The sequence below is a fragment of the Colias eurytheme genome, chromosome 24 (genome assembly GCF_061535395.1).
Source record: "Colias eurytheme isolate Ceu_HAF_F1 chromosome 24, ilColEury1 Martin Lab GWU primary, whole genome shotgun sequence".
In the NCBI taxonomy this organism is placed as follows: Eukaryota; Metazoa; Arthropoda; class Insecta; order Lepidoptera; family Pieridae; genus Colias; species Colias eurytheme.
Genome location: NC_143003.1, coordinates 5,525,224 through 5,548,998, shown reverse-complemented (window position 1 = coordinate 5,548,998; position 23,775 = coordinate 5,525,224). Strand labels below are relative to the sequence as shown.

The following is a 23,775-nucleotide window of genomic DNA, read 5'->3' as shown; positions in this document are numbered from 1 at the left end:
TGGTTGAATTCTTTTGGTGGTGTTAAAAATATGATAATTATTATTTATACAAATTCTGTAGTGAGTAGTTATTTATCAACTACATATTATTTTTCTAGCTACTTACTAGTTTTTGGATGCTTCTTGTTACATTAAATACCTATCTCAATTAAACTATTACTAATGATGTCTACTTACCTAATCTATGAGTAATATTTGTACTCAATTCGAAAGTGATATGTTCATAATAACACAACTGTTTATCTATTTTTTTCAAATTACTAGACAGAAATAATGATTTCGTGGCATTATATAATATGTTTTTAAATAGAAGAACCAAATAATCTATAAGGCCCTATTCAGAACGATAAGATGTGTACTTATTAAAATAATAACAATCGCATATAAACAGTGACGTCAATTAGGTACAAACCTCAATCGTTTCGTTACAAATCAATTAATTATACAGAAGCATCCTATAATGATAATGGCGGACCTGTACCTAGCATATACATACGTATATTTTAGCACTTAATTATACACAGCCCTTTGCTAAGGCTCTTCAGACGACCCTTGCGTTATAAGGGTGCTTACTGCACGCACTATGATCTGACTTTAGCATGGGGCATATCTTTCATAATATTTATTTATTTATTTATTTATTTATTTAGAATTTCCAACAAAGGATACAGATTACATTTGTTACATCTAATTATTTAAGTACATGGTCTTCTGCACCTTTAATTACAGGAAATTACAGCGTTCAAAATATTTATTACAATTACAATTCGTCAATTTATTAAAAAATATTAGTTAAAAAAAAAAATTAAAAGAACTTAATAACATTGATTATATACCACGAAAAGTATTACAATAAATTACAAATAAATTACAAATTTAAAATTACAATTATATTCGTCAAATTATTAAAAATATTATATAATCAAAATTTAATGAGCACTTAATTATACATACATAATAAATAATTATTAAAAAAAAAATTACAAATTTTACTCAATTATAATTATATGTATTAAAATTTATCATTACAAAAAAAATATATATATACAGTTCGGTTACATTTAATAAAGGAAAAATAGAATCTTTTGTCATTGGCTAAATTGCAGGATTAACGATTTAAAACGTGTGAGAGATTGACTGAAGATGTCTATGTCTTGAGAGATACCAGTGTGCTTGTTGTACTCATGGGTGAGTCTGACTATTGGTGAGTTTTTACCAAGGTTTGTCCGATAAGAGGGGGCACTAAAAAGGCAACGAGGTTGACGAGGAACTCTAGATGGTACATTAATATTAAATCTGGTTAGTAACGCTGGACAATCGAAACCATTATTAAACACTTTATACAAAAACAGAAGATCAGCTATAGTGCGACGCGATTCAAGAGATCTCATATTGAAATATTTAAGTCTGTCTTCGTAGCGAGTCACTGATTTCATGATACCAGCTCGGTAAGCCAGCTGGCGGACAAGTCTCCTTTGAATTCCTTCGATTCTTTTTCTGTGAGTCTGGTAAAAGGGATTCCAGACGGTACTGCAATATTCCAAACGGCTACGTACGAAGCTATTATAGAGTAATAGCGTGGTAGACCAGTTCTTAAATTCTTTTGAGCTGCGCAAAATAAAGCCAAGTGAGCGGTACGCAGATGCAATTATGAAATCGTAATGCTCTGTAAAACGTAACTGAGAATCTAAGTTTACTCCTAAGTCACGAATCGTTGAGAGTTCTTTTAAAAAATTACTATTAATATGATATTTAGATATGATTTTATGACGGGTTCGAGAAAAAGATATTTGATAGCATTTACCGCAGTTTAGGTACATTCTATTGGTTTCGCACCAGTCAGTCAGCCTGTTTAGGTCAGTTTGCAATAAATCAGAGTCAGTAGGATTATTTATTTGGCGAATCAATTTTAAATCGTCAGCAAATAAAAAAGGGGTACTATGTTTGAAAATTCCAGGTAAATCGTTTATAAAAATGTTGAAAAATAATGGGCCGAGCGTCGAACCTTGAGGAACTCCTGATGTGGCTGAAAAATATTCAGACTGAGCACCATCTAGGACCACCGACGATTTTCTATCCCTTAAATAAGATGAACACCAATTCAAGAGGTTTCCAGTGATGCCTGAATGTTTGAGCTTGTCAGTCAGTATACTGTGGCTGACCTTATCAAAGGCCTTAGAAAAGTCAGTATAGATGGCGTCAATCTGATGACCACGGTCCACAATTCCTGACACATCAGTTATAAAGGCCACCAAGTTAGTGTTCGTGGATCTTTTATTAACAAAACCATGCTGATGGATAGATAGAGTATTTTTGACAGTAGCATATAAACGGCTGTATATAAGGGATTCGAAGACTTTAGACATAGTAGAGAGTATAGAAATAGGGCGATAATTGGAAATCAAATCCCGATTACCATTTTTATGAATAGGTACTATCCGTGCCAGTTTCCATTTAGTTGGAAAAACTCCTAGTTGTAAAGAAACATTATATATAAGTGACAGTGGAAACGATAAAGCTCGAGCGCAAGAAGACAAGAAAATAGGTGGTATATTATCTGGCCCGGCACCCTTTGATCTATCCAGTTTTGAAAGTGCTCTGTAGACAGCCTCTTTAGATATATAAAATACATTTGTGAATCCAGAAATTTTTACTTCATTTACCAGAGAATAATCAGGCGAACTATGTGGTGGTTCAAAAACAGACGAGAATTGCTTTGCAAATAGATTGGCGATATCCATCGAGTTATTTGCAACTTCTGAATTCAGAAACATTTGCGACGGATAACTGGATCCGCCCTTTCGCAGGTTTTTAATATGCGTCCAAAAAATTTTGGGTTGAGTTTTTACTGCATTCTCAATCTTGTGTAGGTATTTCTGATAGCAGATGTTTATTAAAAGGGCACTTTCCTTACGCAAATATTTAAACTCCAGTACGTCCAAGGGATTACGATACTTTTTAACTCTAATATGTAGCTTCAGTTTATTTTTAAGCAGTTTAATCAATTGATTTGAATACCAAGGTGGATAACAACCATGATATCGACAAGTTTTTGGAATATGCTGTTTAATTATATTATTAAGAATGTTATAAAAATGTTCAACAATACCATCAACTCCTTTGGCAGAATTAAGTTCCATACTCCAATTGACACTGTCAAGTGCTTTTGTTACGGCATTATAGTCTGCCTTAAAAAAGTTTAAACGATGGGAGGGTTTAGGTTTACTTTTTTTGTTTATTTTTATAATTGGTGTGATGACTAAGGGGGGATGATACCTATCAACATCTCTAATTGGAGAAAGACATTCTACAACTTCAACACGTTCAACATCGGAGAAGACTAAATCAAGGGTTTTATTTTGAAAATTTTTAATTCCATTGCGCTGCGTCAAATCATGTAAGGTGAGAAAATCTACAAGACGATCTCTCAGGCGAGAGCCGCAACAAGAGGCAAAGAGAAATTGATTAATATTGTCATGTATCCAGTCAATGCATGAAAGATTAAAGTCACCAAGTAGTAACGTGGTGCCTGCCGAGTACCGATCAATAACAGAGCTACAATTATTGAGAAAATTATTCAAAATATCAAAAGTAACAGGAGGGGGCAGATAAACGACACAGACATAAATGCAAGTGTGGAAATCATTTCCAGAACCTATACTTATCCAGAGGTCCTCGCAGTTGCTCTCCCACTCTAGCATACGTTTTGAGACAAATTTATTTGAAACCGCAATCAGAACTCCGCCACCTAATCTCTTATGGTTACCGACGTGGGAGGTTTCGCGATCGCGACGGTATACAGTGAATGATTTGTCGAAGATCTCGCTGTCAAAAATCCCATCGTACAGCCACGTCTCAGTAAAGACATAGACATCATAGTCTGAGTTCCGTGTATGTTGCCGTATATTTGCTAAATTACTACGCAAACCTCTTGTGTTCTGGTAATAATATTTTAAGGAATCGAATTTTAAAAATACAAACAATAAAACCTGCTTATACAAGTTAAAAGCAACGTTATTAGGACACTGACTTTAATTTTTCTAGACTTCCTATGACTACAGTCTCAGACACCTCGTCCTTCTTTATAAATATCCTACCACCGCGCACCCAAACGAATTTATAGTTTATTTCTTTTGCTCTCAATCTAGCAGCAGCATGAATTACTTTATTATGTGGTGATAAATGCTCAATTACATAGATAGGTGAGGGCTTATCTGATGCTATACCAAGATCACTAGAGTTCAATTTGTTATTTTTATTATTCTTGTTGTGTTGTTGGCAAGCTGCAAGAAAGGTGTCACGTATCCGTGGGCTGCCAAACTTTACGAGAACAGAACGAGGTCTGTTACTTTTTGAATTCATTTTGGCGATTCTTGAGCAATACATTATGTCGGAGTCTTTTATATTACATTTTATGACTTTGCTGAGCTGGAGAACGGTATTAACTAAATTCTCGGAGCGATGTTCAGGCACGCAGTGTAATTCCACATTACTAGAACGTGCATGCTGTTCCATTAAATTCAAATCTCTTCTCATGTCATTTAGCGCGTTCATTAAGGAAGCGTTGTCCTTTTCCAATTTGTTTATTATTGTGCATTTTTCCTCAAGAACTGACTTAATCTCTTCGTATTGACTATTGTAGAATGCAAGTGCTTGTTGAAAATCGGCTATTAAATTATTGATTTTACTGAACTGTTCGTTAACCAATGACTTGACTGAATCTCTAAGAGCCTGACTTATTTCTTGTCTGATTATTTCCCTTAATGTGCTGCTTCTTAGATCGGATAATAATGTGTTATCGTCGCTGTTGTTATCAACCGCGGCCTGTTGCGACTCGCTACTATGAGACGCGCAGTCGCTTAACGGAGAAGGCACCCTTACCGCACGAACAGGTGTATTCGTGTTATCCAATTTCGGTTCTTTATTAACACATCCAGGGCATATCCACGAACTCTTAGTTTTAACATGCATTGATTTAAAACGCCTTTCAGTTATATTTGCGCAAAGCAGATCAAACCATAAATTGCATTTAAAGCATTGCAGGCCATCTCGGCTTTTAAAAGCGCCCATACAGCCGGCACAATTAATTGAAGACATGACGAAGCAATTATTATCGAGTACAGAGTTTGATAGAAAAGCGCTTCAAGCTATGCAACTAATATATACGTTTAGTCCTATAAGCACATTCAAGCAGTGAGATGCTGTATTTGTCGTCCTGATTTAGCAATCTACGGTCACGGCAAGAAGGTCGTAAGCGCCAGGAAATCGGCGTCGCTTACGCGTTTTGGTCGTAAACACTGTTGACACTTCGAAATATAACGACTATTTATGTTTTATAGTTATTATTCGACATTTACACTGTTCACTGAGTATATAATAGTTATCCAATAGTTTGTTTATATAGTTACCAATGTTGAAGACACGATAGAATACTCGAACTGCACTTTTAACTAACAAAATTAATTAAATAAACAGGAGCAAATGATAACACTACGTTCTTTGTGAATATATAATATTATAATAAGCTATGAAAATCTAGGCTTTAGGTTATAAAATTGTCTCTTGAGATAACATGGTTACATATACATTATCAACAGCATGGCTTTATTCATTCAAGATCTATAACAACAAATTTATTGACCTTTACTGAATCGCTTGTGCAATGTGTTGATGAGAATAAGCAGTTCGATGTGATCTACACAGATTTTAGTAAAGCTTTTGACAAAATTTCCCATTCCATACTATTACAGAAACTTTCGGCTTATGGAGTTACTGGCTCGTTGTTACATTGGCTACAATCATACCTAACAGACCGAGAATTTGTCGTTGTCGTAAATGGCTTTGCATCCGATGTCCATCATGTTACGTCTGGTGCTCCGCAAGGATCCCATTTAGCGCCAATCCTTTTCAACATTTATGTTAATGATTTGCCATGCTGTTTTTCTTTCTCAGAGGCTTTTCTGTATGCAGATGATCTTAAATTTGCCATAAAAATCGATAAACCAAGTGATACCGGTCTCCTACAGGAAGATCTAAATCGGCTTATTCAATGGTGTGCACTCAATAATATGCAGTTGAACCCAAAAAAATGTTACCATCTGAAATTTTCTAGAAAGAACTCTGTAGTGCAGTCAAAATATTATATTGGAAGCCAGGTAGTGCAGGAAGTAGACACAATCAAGGACCTCGGTGTCCTATTTGATAAATCAGTAACTTTTGTACCACATATTGAGAATGTAACGAAAAAAGCGTCCCAAATGCTTGGGTTCGTATTACGAAATACGAAAAATTTTAGTATGGACCGAACAAAAATTATTTTATACAACTGCTTGGTACGAAGCAGCCTGGAATATTGTACCTAGTTCCGTATGGAGACCCCACTTTTCTACTCACATGCTAAGACTAGAAAGAGTACAAAAAAGATTTCTATGGCACTTAGCATTCTCTGTTGGGAAGCTTAGACAACTGCCTACATATAAGTCGCGTCTTAACTATTTTAAAATGCGTGCTTTGCATGTTAGATACAACATTATTGATGCATCTTTCTTATTCAAACTTCTCAGAAATAAAATTGACTGTCCCGGTTTGTTGAGTCAAATTAGGTTTCGCGTGCCATATAGGTATCCCCGTAGCTGTATTACCCCTTTTTACCCTCCATTACGAAGAACTGTTCTTGGTACTAATTCGCCACTTCTAAGAATGTTTAAAATTTTAAATGAGTGTAGTGATGTAACGGATATTAATTTTGATAGCCATAGATTGTTCCTGAATAAAATCTACGAACACTTTATTAATTTAATCTAAAATCATTGAGCTTATATTATATAATTCTTTCATAATGTCATAATGTTAATCCAATTTAGATTATTAAGAAAATTATTTTTGTTAATTTTTTTTTTTTGTTTAAACTTAAATTGTAAACTAACTGTTATGTACGTACTAACTAACTGCCTTGTTTTGTTCTCATAACCGTTTTGTTTTTCTTTTCTTTTGAAAAAAAAAAAATAAGATCATGCATGTGGTGTTAGCCTTTAAGTAGCTGTTGCATTTATATAAGTTATTTTGTGTTCTTGTTTCTGTATGTATGTGTTGATGTAAACAACTGTTGGCTGACCTTAATTAAATAAATAAATAAATTATACATAGTACCTACATCCATTACTTAAAGGTGATTGAGTTAAAAAATGTGTTGGAAATTATTTTCATCGGACACCAAAAAAGAGGAGTCGAGAGGGAGGAGGAGAGAGAGAGTATTGTTCAATGTAAACTCGTGTAATAAATTAAATACCTACGTAATAATAAGCACGGCTTTTGTTCTTTTTATCTAAAACTTTAGCTCACCGCCCGCGGCTTCGCCCAGCTTTGTCTAAAACCTAATAAATTATATACTAAAACCTTCCTCTTGAATCACTCTATCTATTAAATAAAACCGCATCAAAATCCGTTGCGTTATGGTTTTAAAGATTTAAGCATAGAAAGGGACATAGGGACAGAGAAAACGACTTTGTTTTATACTATGTAGTGAAGTAACTCTCTGTACAACAGCACATCAGCACGAACTTCGTCCATAAATGATTACTTTTAAGATTTTTTTTCATGATAAAGCTAAAGGGAAGTGTTTGAAGATTACGTAACGTGAGTTACAAAGCCCACTTTGAGCGGCTTCATAATAATTACCTGAACATATGGTTATGAATACACGTGTTATGTTGTGTCCTGATGCATCAGAGATTAGGTACAATATTTAGCTTTTTTATTATAATATGATAGGCAAGCGCTTGACCGAAGATGGAGCGCGCTATTTGCATTCTATCCGTCTCTACATACGATAGGCTCGAAATTTTAAATCTTTACTTAAAAATATCGCCAATTTCGCATTTTATTACACGTATATTCTTTCTTCCAAATTATACATATAATAAGGTAGCGTGTCAAATTTTCCGTGTAATATAATACAATTTCTGTTTAAAAGAGGGTAATTTCATACCTATACCTTCTTGAAGGTTCTATTGTAAAAAGGGCTGACAAATGACAACCCTACGTGCTTATGTTAATTAGAACTACGTTGGAGAGTAAAATAAAGTGAAAAGAAGAAAATAAGTAGGTCATCCATCGACCATTCCATAAACTTAGAAATAACTAGAAATTTATTTTTAAAACTTCTCACTGTATTGTGATAAGGATAAAGGCTACTCATTTTTTACAACTTGAAGTTAAAACTTAAAACTATCTTGGCCTCTGTTTATGTGACTCTATATAAAATATTATATTTTACACTGCTAGACGCGTGTTTCGTTGATATCCAAGTGTTTTTTTACAAATAGTGTCTAACGAATAAGAAATATTATTATATTAATACAAGACGTATTAATATGTAATTCGTATTTTCAACACGAATTCAGTATCTAATTGAAATTATAATTGAATTCGCTGAAAACGTTACATAGACTGTATAATCTCTTGAAAGACGAAAGCACTATCCGCTTAGCTGTAGAAAACGATCTTCTCTGTAGAGACCTTTACGAGCCAGTGCTAAATAATTAATCTGTCATGAGACTAAGGATTCAAAGAGCTTCTAAAAATTCTAGTTGTATAAATACATATTAGTCTTTGAAATAAATAAATACATATTAGTCTTTGAAGTATAAATACATATTATTTTGCATGTACACAAAAACGCCGACTTACACACAAGAGTAGGAGATAGACACTGTTATGGCACAAGGAACAGAAATAGAATTGAAATGCCATTTTTCCGATTAGCTAAAGTTAAAAATTCATTTATGGGTCAAGGTATACGCTTTTACAATAGAATTCCTCATAATATTAAAGAGTTTAGTAGTTCTAAATTTAAAACTTATATACAAAATGTACTACCTAGTTCAGAGAGCGTACTACAGTATTCAGGAATATATGGACGATAAAAACCCATGGAGGGTTGTCGCGAAAAAACCACAGGACAGTTATTTGGCATGTTATTATAATATATTATGATAATACATATGTATTTTGTAAAATTGTAAAACTGACATGATTTAAAAGAGTAACTATGGAGTTTCTTGCCGGTTCTTCTCCGTAGATACTGCTTTCCGAATCGGTGGTAAATTTTAAAATATGTAATGACGTTTCAAAAGTGCTTCTATAAGAAGTCTAATTGAATGAATAAATGTTTGAGTTTGAGTTTGACTATAAAGATATATTTTACATTAGAATATTACTTACACTTCTAAATGCATCGAAATTAGTGCCAGATTCAACCGTAGGTATAACATTCTGTAATCTCGAACTAATACTAACCTTCCTCACTTTGTAAAAAACTCCGTTTAACTACGAAGAAATAAACGCCTTTTTTCTAAAAATAGCTCAATGAAAACTTAGTTCTTAGAAGCACTCAAGCGGTATTGGTCTTATAGAGAAGTGAGAAAACTCGTGAAGTAAAATGTGCTAAACATTGTTTTGTAGACACATTTAATTTGCTGTTTTTTCCGTAATGTTTAAATAGTTTTTATATAAAAATCTTTGACTAATGTGTGGTTCCTTTTGCTTTTACTGCAAAGCTTATTACGTTGATATATCTATAAATATAACTGCATTTACCTACAGCTACAGTTTTATGGATCGTAAAACTCTTTATTTACATAGAACATTAAAAGAATGAATAAAACACAAAGGTAATTCTTAAGAAGGTGTGATGTTGGTTATGAATTATAATCGATATTATTTATTTGAAAACATGTATTTTGTAAGGAAGGACAGATATAGAGTGATATATTTATGTGATTTCAAAAGACCAACTGCACAGTTTCTTGTAGAGAAAGTTACTTCAGAACTGCTGGTAATTGCTATCTTATGACGATTCAGTAATGCTTCGATGGGTCTTCGCTTCTTTCATTTAAAGTAAATGTTTGAGTTTGAATTTGATTTTGAGTAGTAAATACATTTATTATAGGTACTACAAATAATTAAAAAAAAGTGTGTGCGTGTAACCTTTACGCGCGATTGAAGTAAAACTTCTTTGGCGTTGACGACATATATCACTGAAATGATTAAATATTAACTTAAATAAATAAATATTATATTAAAATTTAATTATATTTATTATTCATATGCTTTACAAAGATTATTTAAATGTTATATTAATATTATTCATTCGAAACAGGTAATTGAATGTCATCATAATTTCTTACGTACGAAATTATAGGTTTGTGGTAACTATAATGTGAAACATAAATTTTACTCTCTAAATTTGCTACTTTTCTTGAAAATACAGCATCTATCGTTGTACCGAAACGCGTTGTTGAATGAAGTCGAGAAGTATTCATAGATAAATCAAATTTTTCTTCTAAAAAATCAATTAACGGCTGAGATTCCTGAGAGCGAAAATTAACATTAAAATCTCCAGTTAGAATCATCGGTAATTCATGATAATTACTATTTAAAAGTCGAGAACCTTCAATTGTGAAGTGAAGTAATTGCTGATGAATAAATTTTATGATAATTGTCAGGCTAGTATTTGTAGAAATATAAATAACAACGATAATCACAGGTTGGTCATTCGTATTAACACATCGAACCAAGGCGATGTCACCAATTTGTGAAACCTCATCGGAAATTTGTGATAATATAGTTGGTGAAATATTTTGAATTGGTGTTACATTGTTCAGTGTATCTGTAGATGAATGATATACAGCTACTCCACCAGCAGTTGAGTTGGGTCGTTTGTATTGGGTAACGCAATAAAAATTTTCAATAAGAATTTGTTCGTCATTTTTCATCCAAGTTTCGGAAAATAACAGCAATGTGGACCTTTTTAATACTTTATCATTCAGATCAGAAACATGAGCACGTAAACTTTGGCAGTTGAAGGAAAATAGTGTAATGTTACTCTCATTTACAAGGTTATATAATTCTTCCTGTTGTGTTATTAGGCGAGAATTTGAAAGTCTTTCAAATTCACACTGTAAATCAACTATTCCCCCTGGACGCTTTCTTCCATGATAAAATTTGTTGTCATCGGTGTTTGAGACAATGAACAATCCATTTATATCAGTTACTCGTGATAATGCTACATATAACAGCTGCTGACTGTGACTTTTATTGTATTCATAAACGATTTGATCAAAAGTACCACCTTGAGACTTATGTATTGTAAGCGCACAAGCAGATACTAATGGAAAGTGATTTCTCTTTGCAAATATTGTCTTATTTCTATTCATTGGTACAGATGACGATCTTCGTAAAATTGGGACTGCTGTTCTACTAATGTTTAGAGTTTGAATATGATGGGCAGCTTTTTTCCTAATTTTCTCTCCTATCTTACCAGGAAACTGAAGCCATAAGCGTATGATGTTATCACTGTCATCACGTTCAATATACACTAACTTTCCAACACAACCGTTGGCTAAGCCATTAGATACATCAATATTGGTTGTAATAATGTTAAATTTGTTAAAAACTAATATGATTTCATAAGGCGATCCTCCTGTATCAATAACTGACATTTTATGAAATTGTTGGCGTACATATGCTTCTTGTTCAACTGAATGACAACCTATATACATATCTGTTGCTATGGATACTACTTTGTCTTCAGCAATATTTAAAATAGATTGATTATAATCCGCAACATGTTTATTTTTATTTTTAATTTACTTATTTTAAAAGTAATAAATAAACAAGTATATTTAGAGATTTTCAAAAAATTTTGCAATTTAAAATAATGTTTTTAAAACTGTTGAATTTTTCATTCACTTTGCTATTCACAATTGATCCGTTTGAAAATTTGAAAATAAATAATCCTAATTGATTATGATATTTGCCACTAGCTGGCGTATAAGTCAAGAAGCGTGTAGTATATGACATATACTTACAACCAATCAGAATTATTATTTTTAAACGGCGGAAACTACAAGTAAGCGTTACTTCCGTCAGAAAAAAAATCTGAGTTACTCCCTAGTCGCGCCTAAAGAAGTTTTACTTCAAAAATAAAAATAGTCCCTTTTTCAAGCGAGCTTTCTTGATTGTCGTCTTTACAGCCGGCAGCCGCTAACACCATCGCGTGATCGTAATTGCAAGAAATGCCTTGTTCCTTGTCACTTTACACTCAACAGTAAACAATAATCATATAAATCATGCTATTCTTAGAAACCTAATTGTCAAGCATTGTTTTAATTTATAGTATAGTACCAGTTTATAAGGTTTTTAATTAAAAGAATAACTCTTGAACACGCACGTTTCTACACAAGGGAAATTGTCGTATTGTACTTGAGGGTCGGAAGCACGGAAGTAATCAATTTCATACCGACTGACGTCATGTTTGAAGCTTTGATATAAAGAATAGAATAACTGTGGGTGGTTATTTAAAAAAACGAGCAAAATTGCAAATTAGGTAAGTCTTCTGAATATCAATGTATTTTTGCACCATGTGTTCAATTATAGAGACGAAACCTACTAATATTATAAAGCTGAAAAGTTTGTTTGTTTGAACGCGCCAATATCAGGAACTACTGGTCCGATTTGACAAATTCTTTCGGTGTTGGATAGCCCATTTATCGAGGAAAGCTATAGGCTATATATCATCACGCTAAGACCAACGGGAGCGGAGCAATGCGCAATGAGCATAGTAATAGCATAGTAATCATAACTAGGTAGTTATTAATATTTAGTCGTTATTACATTTTCTTTCCCGGTCGTCTGAAATTAAGCAGGTACTTTTTGTATCTATATATTTAAATATGTATACTTTTTAATAGCCCAATAGGTATAGCTATCTTTTAACACAGTAATATAGCGATCTCTCTCTCCTGGTAGAGCTTTCTCGTAATAAATAAAAATGCCTCCATGGTTAAAAACAGACGAAGATAGGGCATTAAGTAAGTTATTAATTACACATACCTGGTAGTTTCGCGGTCTGCTTCTTGTGTTCATCATCACTGTCCTCTTCAGATGAGCTTGGGTCGATCATTTTGATTCTGTGAACAAATTATGGGTGTGAAATGTGAATCAAGACATAATAAACTAAATCTAAGTACCTACTACCAAATAGAAGTTTTATTATAATTTGAAATATGAACAATAATTACGTAAATAGTACTCTCAATTTACTACTTAAAATCTATCAAAAAATTAGCCGGTTTGACCAGTTGAGATTGAAAAGAGTTATAAAAATACAACAAAATATACAGTGAACTTCAACATTTTGACATTGAATAAAAGCAACAATACAGCATTGTGTTTATTAATTCAACTAAAAATAAATTCGGATTCATTCGTTGCAATATCCTCTCAAAGTTTCATATCGCTTTGCGAATGCAATTGTGAAAGTCTTCGTCTTTATTAAATTGTATTGTTCCGAACATTGTCGGTTTTATTACTTTTTTAATTAGAACGCTTGTTGTTTGCAGTACAGGAGCGGAAGTATTTTTAATCGACGGTGGTTCTCGAATCATGGCTTTTTTTATTTGGATAATAGTCAAAGAACACCTTATTTAAATTCATGTATTCAATATTTATTTTTATAATGAATTTTTTAAAGCACGTTGAGAGGAATATTCGTAATACCGTCACGTTATGGAGTAATGCGACAATTTTGGTATCTTTGAATCTTGCTAAAGAAGTTTCACTTCTTACACGAGTTCTCGGCACACACGCTCTTTTTATTATAGAGCTATTATACCATTGCTCATCATCATTTAGTTAATATTCTTTCAACATTTAAATAATAGGTTTCTAATTTCTATGTTACATATTGAAAATTACAAGTAAGCAAGTAAAACCGCGGGATTCGGTACATAATATAATAAATCCAAAATCTTGTTACGAACCACGTAATACGGTTTATCTCTCCCATATCACATCATCCCCGGGGGATGAGGGGAAATTCTTGTTTTTCGGTAAACATAACCTTATCAGCATGAAAACATACATGCTTATTAAATATTTCCCCAGAAAAATCCTTTTTGCTATGATATCTTTTAAAACATGAAAATCAGCTCGGATTATTTTTTCAGACTGCGCAGTTATTAATTCTATTTTCGATGCGAGTTTAACAAGATGTAACGAGGGAAATAAATATCCTTAATTTATAAATTATTGGAAACTGTGCACTTAGGTTAATTATTATATACTTACCCATGGAAATAGTATTAATAAATGTGTTTACTTATGCAAAATCGCAATTTATGACCTTGACAGACTTAGGTACATTGACAGAAATAAAACTACATATTAACAGAAGAACAATATTAATAGAAGCGAAAAATAAATCATTAATCAAGATTTAAGCTGAAAACTTCAACCGCGTTATTTTTCAATATATTTCCAAACAGAATACAGATGTAACAATCAAAATACAAGAACAATCCTAAATTCATTGTAAAAACAGTTTGTATGGATTCAATTACTAACAAAGCCGTAAATACCTGTACTCAGCTCTGTAGTCACAAGGCTGAAAAAGGTTAAAAATACAATAGCCTTCGCTACAAAGGGTTAAACGGTTAAAGTAGAAAATTCTTTACATATTGCAATATTCCAAGCCTTGTTTTAAACTCACTATTCACAATAACAACGAACCGTGGGAGCTTGTGAAAATGTTACATTCGGCGCCAAAAATTCGAAATTCGTTTTTGTTCTTTTTTTTATTCTATACACTATACATAGACCGGGAGATACTGACACAAAATTTCGAGTCATTTGTAACAGGATGGCGGTTCTACAGGGTTCTTAGTACGCAATGACAAAAAGAAAAATGATGGTGTGAACGCTGGTACCGGCGGCTTAGTCGCGTGGGCGTTAGTCGAACTCGTCGGAAAATAGCGAAAGTCAAACGATTTGTAACAGTATGGCACTTATTTTTCCTGGAAGTTTGAGGATCAAAGAATATAAATAAAAAATTTCAAAGATCTAGGTGTTGGAAATCTTCACTTATATAAATTAATACTAAATTAATTTTTCAAGTATGACAGCACTTTTTCCCCCTACTAGAAGTATGGCAAATATAATAATGGTCACATTTTATCAAATACTCTCCAAAAATCCAAATGCAATACTGGTACAAAAAGTTTGGCGAAATAAATTTTTTTTGCAGATTTTCGGCGGTATGGCGACCATTTGGAATCGTCCGAAAAGTATGGCATGGCGATTTTCGTAAATGGCTGCACGACGATGGTTACCTGTGCAAAAGTTAGCCTGGTACAAATGGTTGAATAATTGTTTTATTTAAATCAACATATTCGCGTCGGTATGGCGGGCTGTAAGTCACACCGGAAAAGTATGGCATGACACTACCGCCTACTTCTTTTTTATGGGCTATCGGTAAATACTAAAATTTTTGTGTTACAAATCGTTTGACTTTCGCTATTTTTCCGACGAGTTCGGCTAACGCCCACGCGACTAAACCACCGATACCAGCGATCACACCATCATTTTTCTTTTTATCATTGCGTACTAAGACCCCTGTAGAACCGCCATCCTGTTACAAATGACTCGAAATTTTGTGTCAGTATCTCCCGGTCTAACAGCCAGTGTCATTCATAATTTAAATATTGAACTATATTTTGTTATGGTAACATTTATTAAGGTTTATTAAGTGTAAAAATATACAAAAAAAATCTTTTGTACATTGTAGTGAATGATAACGATTTTTAATTTTTAAATCCACTAGAGAAGCTATTATTGTTACATTTACTAAAGACTACAGCTTTCATAGATATTAAGATGTATTATATTACTGATTTAAGTTAATTGAAAACAAACAGACGTATTAATTTTAATTATAACTTATATTTATATTTTATCTATATCTTTAAATGTATTATGAAATTCACGCTTAAAAGAAAAAACATAGAGCATTCCAAAGCCGTTATAAGTAAAACAGAAGCTAGAAAATAATCTTATTATAGCTGATAGGATTAACCGTTAGATAATATAACAATATTCTTGTAAAAATATCGTGATAATCGCACCTTTCAGTTTCAACGGCAAAGCTATCAATAGAGCCGCCATTTTTTATACCTACTCCGTGTAAGAAATACACATGTTTCAGTTAATTAAGAAAAGATTTTATCGAAAGGTGAAGGTAAAATTGGTTATAATAAGGATACATGTCATGGCCTTTTCTTGGCAAAAAATAAATAATAAAAAAAAGCGTGTATGCCGAGCACACGTGTGAGAAGTGAAACTTCTTTTCAGAGATAACTAAATCGTCGCCTCCTACTCCATGACGTGACGGTATTGCCATGACGCGACCTTGAACGCTACTCTCAACATTTAAAAAATCATAACATTCGAGTATACAAAGGTTTTAATAAATGGTTTAGGTATATAATACATGGTACTTATACTATTTGTTAATAATTTCACGTGTGATTTAATGATTTTATATTGTTAACTATGAATTACTATGTGGCATTGTTTGTAGCAAGCAAAGAGTAATATAATAACATGGCAGCATGTAAGTATACGTTTTGATTTAGAATACCTAAATAACATAATACAACAAAATTTATTGGTCTCCAATGAAAATATCTAGAAAATGAAACCTAGAAAATAGAAGCTTACAGAAATTCCTACACAATAATAAACCTATCGTGGAAATGGTTAATTTTCCGTAATTACACATAGTTTCAAGGCACTTTCCCGGTATTGTCATCGAGAGCGATTACATTGAATGTAGACGATGTCACGCATGCCACATATGACAGTGGTTAAACTAATCAATTGTTAACTTGTATTATTAAAATATCAGACATATGATTTTTATAACATTTTAATTGATGTTTAAATAAGTACATAAAATCGTACGTATATTATCTGGATGATAAAAATACGTAAACGTCCTACTCTTGGTTTCACAAACTTTGAACGTATATACTATACAGGGTGTCCCACTGTTGGTATACTAAGCTCAAAGGAGGTTATAGTTTTGCATACGCTGAGTACGTAAAAAATACTTAAAAAAATCCAGACGCATTTTTTTTTCAAATAGATGAATTCTTAAAACTCTATGTGTACCTACACCCATAACAAGCAACCCGCCCATTTTTGCCACTAGCACGTGAGCTATCGTTTAAGATTATGTTTTCATAGACAAAATGCTCACATTAGAGAAGCGGTATATGACGGCTGCGCGAAGCTAGAGAAGAAAACATGGATTTTCAGGAAAAAATTATCAAAAAAATTTCAACTTAATTTTGTTGTTTATGTATTTTTTACGTGATCAGTGTATGCAAAACTACAAGTTCCTTCGCGCTTAGTATACCAATAGCGGGACACCCTGTATAGTATTAAATTATCTGTGGTATACCTTTTTAGGGTTCCGTAGCCAAAATGGCAAAAACGGAACCCTTATAGTTTCGTCATGTCCGTCTGTCCGTCTGTCCGTCTGTCACAGCCGATTTACTCGGAAACTATAAGTACTACAGTGATGAAATTTGATGGGAATATGTGTTGTATGAACCGCTACAAAAATATGACACTAAATAGTAAAAAAAAGAATTGGGGGTGGGGCCCCCCATACATGTAACTGAGGGATGAAATTTTTTTTTTCGATGTACATACCCGTGTGGGGTATCAATGGAAAGGTCTTTTAAAATGATATAAAGTTTTCTTAAAAAACATTTTTCTTAAAGTGAACGGTTTTTGAGATATCAGCTCTCAAAGTCGTAAAAAGTATGTCCCCCCCCCTCTATTTTTATAACTACGGGGTATAAAATTCTAAAAAAAATAGAGGTGATGCATGCTAATTAACTCTTTCAACGATTTTTGGTTTGATCAAAGTATCTCTTATAGTTTTTGAGATAGGTTGATTTAACTGTAATTTATTATATTTGCTGCTACGGAACCCTTTGTGCGCGAGCCCGACTCGCACTTGGCCGGTTTTATTTTTTTTAAGTGGGAAAATCTTGGTATCTGTGGTATTCCTACACTTCAAAAGATAAGTAAGTAAATAGGATTTTTATAGGTATTATAATCTTACTTATTGTTTAAAATAATTATATCACATACTCAACAGGATGAATTGCGTTTTAAGTACCTACGTACCTATTTACCTAAATAATTTTAGCCACGGTTGAAAAAGCTGATCCCGCCTATTATATTTTTGTATATACGAAATTTCATCCAGTTCCCAGCTTATCGTGAAATATAATCAAACATAAAAAATCCCCACGTTTATAACAGGATTTGTCAAAACTAAAGTAAGTCAAGTGATACTTCAGTCGCCTGGTTCTGCTTACTCTATATTCAAGTATTGTTTTATTTCCATTGTTGGCTTTTATACCTAGTAGGTATTAAATAAATATCAGGTTAAATACGTGGGTAAGTGTGTTTTGTTAACAAAGTTGCGCAGCTAGAATGGAGGGAAAAATATATCTAGTTATTGTATGTTTGTTACTCTTTCACGCAAATACTACTGAACCGATTACAATTAAATTTAGGAGCTCAACTCCCTGGAGAACACAGGTGTCCCAAATGTGGGCGCACCTGTGCATCGCGTATTGGGCTACATAGCCATCGTAAGATGTTCAGTAGATAGAGACTCCTTACCGACTACGATAATCGTCTGAAATAGACGTAAATGGCCAATGATGATCTAACGGTACCTAACTTGGATTAACACATAGGATAGGTTTTAGGTAATAGTACATATATGGATAATTTATACTTCGAAAATACAAAAGTGATAAGATATATAGGTAGGTACTGAATTATAACTAAGATTATAACTTATAAATTTCGTGTCAACACTCTTGCGAACATCTATATTGTAGCCTGTAAGTAGGTAGGTATATCTACTAAAAATGTTAACTCTACTACCCGATCAGATCAACTATTACTATTCAAGAGCTTTTAGGCTCTTTCAAGAGTACACTACAATGTACATGAAAAAAAAATAAGTACGTGTTTCCTTGCGTAAATTATAATGACCCTTTCTATTGTTAACGCATCACAGACAAAGGGTTGCTAAGGTCCATCATTGTGCTATAACAAAACATTTTCACTTCATAGTAAGTACTAGAAAATTTACTCTTACCTATCTATTGTTACAGTGAGAGGTAACTCAACTCTTATTTTTATGGCTCTTCTAAGTTCTAAGACGGGTTTAAAAATTTTGTATTTCAAATATAATACGATTTAAACTTAGGTTTTAATAACCTTGTGGCTTAGTTTTCGTGAAAACGAAAATGATATAACATTTAGAGTCGTGCTAATTGATTTTTAAGGCTTTTCTTTAAATAATTACCTAATTCAAGGACTAAAATATTAAATAATGTAATGTGAAATAGATAATGAGACGAAATTAGATATGATATTATGTAAAAACTCTACGTTAGAAAAAATAAAGATAAGCAAATGAAAAACAAACATTTTCTATTCATTCTCACTAACAATAAAAATTATGTTACCTATATAATTAGGAGGAGCGGAGGAAAGGAGTGCTCAATTTCATTCATACCGAACAAAATATAAGGGAAAACTAAGTTGATAGGGTTGAATTTAATTATTCACCTGAATAGGAAATATAATTTAGTAAAATATATGCTCTCAAATAATTAAGCTGCTATCCATAGAGCTATAAAGGCAGGCATACAAAAACCCGTAGGTAAGGTAAATAATTACCGACCATTCATATCCAAATTTAGATTTTTAGATACCCGGATAAAATTGTTAATTACTCTAATTAATATACTGGCACATGAATCCTCGTTATAGGCTTCCTTTTAAGGCTTTTTCTTACACTTTTTAATTTACATATTTTCTGCTTGAAATCTCAAATGAAATCTCGTTTGTTCTTACAATAGAATTCATTTTGTTGGTGTTTAGGTAATAAATTCTGGGGTAAATGGACGGTACTTCATAATAAGTAGGCGGTAGGTAATTTATTAAATTAACATGAGTAGGTAGCCCTTACTTTAATAATTAATCAGGAACATATTCAAGTTTTCGTAATATTTGCAATAATAACTTAGGGGGCATTTACACAGCCTGCTGAAATGATTAAGCCAAGATTTAGGTACATAGCTTATAATATTATGTCAATTATAGATAAACAATGTATGTAAACATTCTGACTTCAACACACACAATATAGTTAGGTGAAATTTCTAATTAATGTAATAATTTATATAATAATTATATATAATAACTAGCTGTTGCCCGCAGCTCCGCCTGCGTGGAAAAGATAAATTTTCATCGTACAAGCTTTCATCCCCTATTTTATCCCTTGAGGGGATGAATTTTCTAAAATCCTTTCTTAGGGGAAGCAAAATCCTTTCTTATGCAGGTAGATGTCATAACGTAGGCGACGCGACGTTATGACATCTACCTGCATGCCAAATTTCAGCCCGATACATCCAGTGGTTTGGTCACCTTTGAGTTTTATATATATAGATTTATGTATGTAATAATTTATATATTAATGTAATAATAACCTTTGAAGACCGCTGTATTGTACATACATATTACATAAGTATCCTTTACATTATATTGAAAATTGTATCATTTAAACTAAAGCTGCGAGATGAAATAAGCAGAAGCCACTGCGGCAAGCCATGTTGCCTCAAAATTATTTCGGTATACAACCCTCTTTAATTATATACACGGTTTTCCCAACAGATTATATCTACATTTGTAAAATGGGGTTGAAATTTTCCATGTTAAACTAATTGTTTCTGCCATAAATTGTTTTAATAGTAGGGGAGCCCAGGATGCTAAATGTGGATTTACTCGAGCGTCACGGGAACCTATTAGAATTGGTAGATTAGACCATAGCGAGAAAAAAAGGTCCTATAATGTTTTCACTTTTAGCGGTGGGGAAGGGTTTTTTGATTTTTTTTAATTTAAAAAAGAAAAAAATTGGCTTGGAAATACTCAAGCGCGTTAGATATTGATATTTTGCATGCTCCAGGACGTCACTGAAAAAAAGTATACGTTAATCTGACGATTTAAGTGGCGATTTAATCGCTATGAAGAAAGGGTAAAAAATTAAAGTAATATTATTCGAGCGCGTCAGATTAATATATGGGGGGGTTAATTACAATATAAGAAGTCCCCATTTCGCTAATCTGACGATTCGAGCTCAACCTTAGGGAATTATGGATTATTCAAATTTTCCAGCGGGGCCCCTGAGCGCACCCACCAACCATAACTGCTCATATTGACTAGAGGTACTAATGAATAGCTAAGGTACCGTCCCTTATAGTAATCTGACGCGCTCGAGTAAATCCCAAAATCCCCTCTTGGCCTCCCCTACTATAAGCTTATACCCTTTTATCTCGGATTTGTTTTTTTTTTAACTACTTGGACAGGGATTTTTCAAAGTGACAGTAGCTTAACTTAAGAAATAAAACGACATTTCAAAAGTAATTTTAATTGAATATTTATTATTTGTATTACCTAATTAATTGTTTCGCTAGCAGAATGACGAAATATCTCCATCCTCATATACATATAAATAAATACTACTACTTTTATGCCTTGTTTTCCTTATATTTTCCTTTTCGTATACAGACTTTTGCACTCAGTGGTACACGCATAGCCTACATAGGGATCACGTGTCTACTACATGTCCAACAGTGCTAGAATTAGTAGTTCCTGATTTTTTAAGCTATTGCATAGCTTCTATCGCAGGCCTTGAGCGCGGGGACCGAATCTAGAAATTCCGTAACGAAAAAACCTCACGCTCCCCACTCCGACGGGCGGAGGTGTGGCTTGAAGGCATGCTATGCTTTACCGCGGCAGTCCCCGAGTGCCACACGTCTTTTTTTGTAAGTATATAGAAATATAGATATGTATCTAAGCAGATAAATATTCATACAGCTATATTAATATGAATAACGTCATAAAGCATAATATAAAAGAAACCAATTATTTTCCAGAGGGTAGGTAAACAAGCAAGACACAATGACCATTATTCTAAATCACACTGGAGCGTAGGTATCTTTTAAAAAAGATCCTGGCGTATTATGCGGTGTTTTTAAATAAGGAGAAAATTACAATCGTAACATGTTATAATACGTTTCTCTCTTTGATATTTTTTTCTTTAGGCTCATTGAGAGTAAAATTTCAAGGTCACGTCATGGCAATACCGTCTCATCATATAATATCGTCCTTCTCTACCTATAATACCGTTAATAAGGCGATGATTTTGGTATCTTTGAATCTTACCAATGAAGTTTCACTTCTGACACGTGTGCTCGGCACACACGCTCTTTGTTTTCTCTGTTGTATGTGTGTGTTAAGTAAAGGATACTTTCAGTTAGCGGATATCACTTATCAGTAAGCTACAAATAACATACATGCATTACATAATCTGGTAGTGTGTTTTATCTTCTTCTTCTGGAAAATAATTGGTTTCTTTTATAGGTAATTAGTAATTACTATGAACAATATGTCTTCTTGATCATCATTTTTCGTTTTATTGAAAATATAATGTAAAATTTTAAATAGAGCTTTTAGCATTATAAAGGCCTGTATGTTATGTTCGAATGTGCAGTGAAGTAGGTACTTATTAACCTTAGTCAATAATAATTACTCTAATACTGATATCAATGTACTTTTAAGTTTTATGTACTTAGGCATCAATTAGGTAGAAAAGCATTCGAAAATTCAAAGCTAGCCTAGAGCATTTTTTAAATAGTCTACCACATGACGTAAGCAAGTAAAACCGCAGGATTCAGTACACAATAATAATATAATAAACCCAAATCCTTGTTTTCACTTTCATAAATATTAAACTTTATTTGCTCTTATAATAAGGAGAAACTGTAATTCTGTAACCAAGCAAAACTGTATTTTGAGTAAATTATTAGAGAGAAGGTAAATAAAAGTTCTATTTATAACAATAATATTATATTTATCGAGATTAATATCTCGAAATTTCTCTGCTATTAATATTAAACTAAGCTTTCCGTTTGTTATGAGTAAATATCTCATTAGAAATTAACCTCTTACGAACATTAATATTATTTGAAACATTAATGTAAATAAAATTGGATTAATAATTACTTTCTATTTAGTCTGTGGTTAGTATTGTTAATCTGTACTTGAATCATCACAGCTTCATGAAAAACTTTTATTATGAAGCTGTGATGAAGCTGAATAGTTCGTTTGTAATAATCTCAGGAACTACGAGTCTGATTTGAAAAATTAATTCAGTGTTAACTGTTAGATAGTCCATTTATCGAGGAAGGATATACCTACTTTATTTATCATCACGCTAAGTCTAATAGGAGCCGAGCTATGCGGGTAAAACCGCGGGGCACAGTTTATGATAAAATTGTATTTCTGTTAAATAACTCTACTTTTACTAAATACGCAGTAATTATTATTTCAATTAGATTTCTTTCAAATTAGTTCTTTATAGTTTGATTACGTTTAGGTCCTGCCTTTTTAGGGTTCCGTAGCCAAAATGGCAAAAACGGAACCCTTATAGTTTCGTCATGTCCGTCTGTCCGTCTGTCCGTCTGTCCGTCTGTCACAGCCGATTTACTCGGAAACTATAAGTACTACAGTGATGAAATTTGATGGGAATATGTGTTGTATGAACCGCTACAAAAATATGACACTAAATAGTAAAAAAAAGAATTGGGGGTGGGGCCCCCCATACATGTAACTGAGGGATGAAATTTTTTTTTTCGATGTACATACCCGTGTGGGGTATCAATGGAAAGGTCTTTTAAAATGATATAAAGTTTTCTAAAAAACATTTTTCTTAAAGTGAACGGTTTTTGAGATATCAGCTCTCAAAGTCGTAAAAAGTATGTCCCCCCCCCTCTA

The 23,775-nt window shown here is 32.9% G+C and overlaps 1 protein-coding gene across 1 annotated transcript in view; it reads right to left on the bottom strand.

The window, feature by feature from the left end:
- Positions 1–23,775, bottom strand: part of Cadps (calcium-dependent secretion activator 1) — a 62,375-nt gene that overhangs the window by 30,441 nt on the left and 8,159 nt on the right. The window contains exon 2 of the mRNA XM_090115949.1: positions 12,895–12,971. Coding sequence (XP_089972075.1) covers positions 12,895–12,964 — 70 coding nt within the window. The 5' untranslated portion in view covers positions 12,965–12,971. The remainder of the gene's footprint in view (positions 1–12,894; positions 12,972–23,775) is intronic.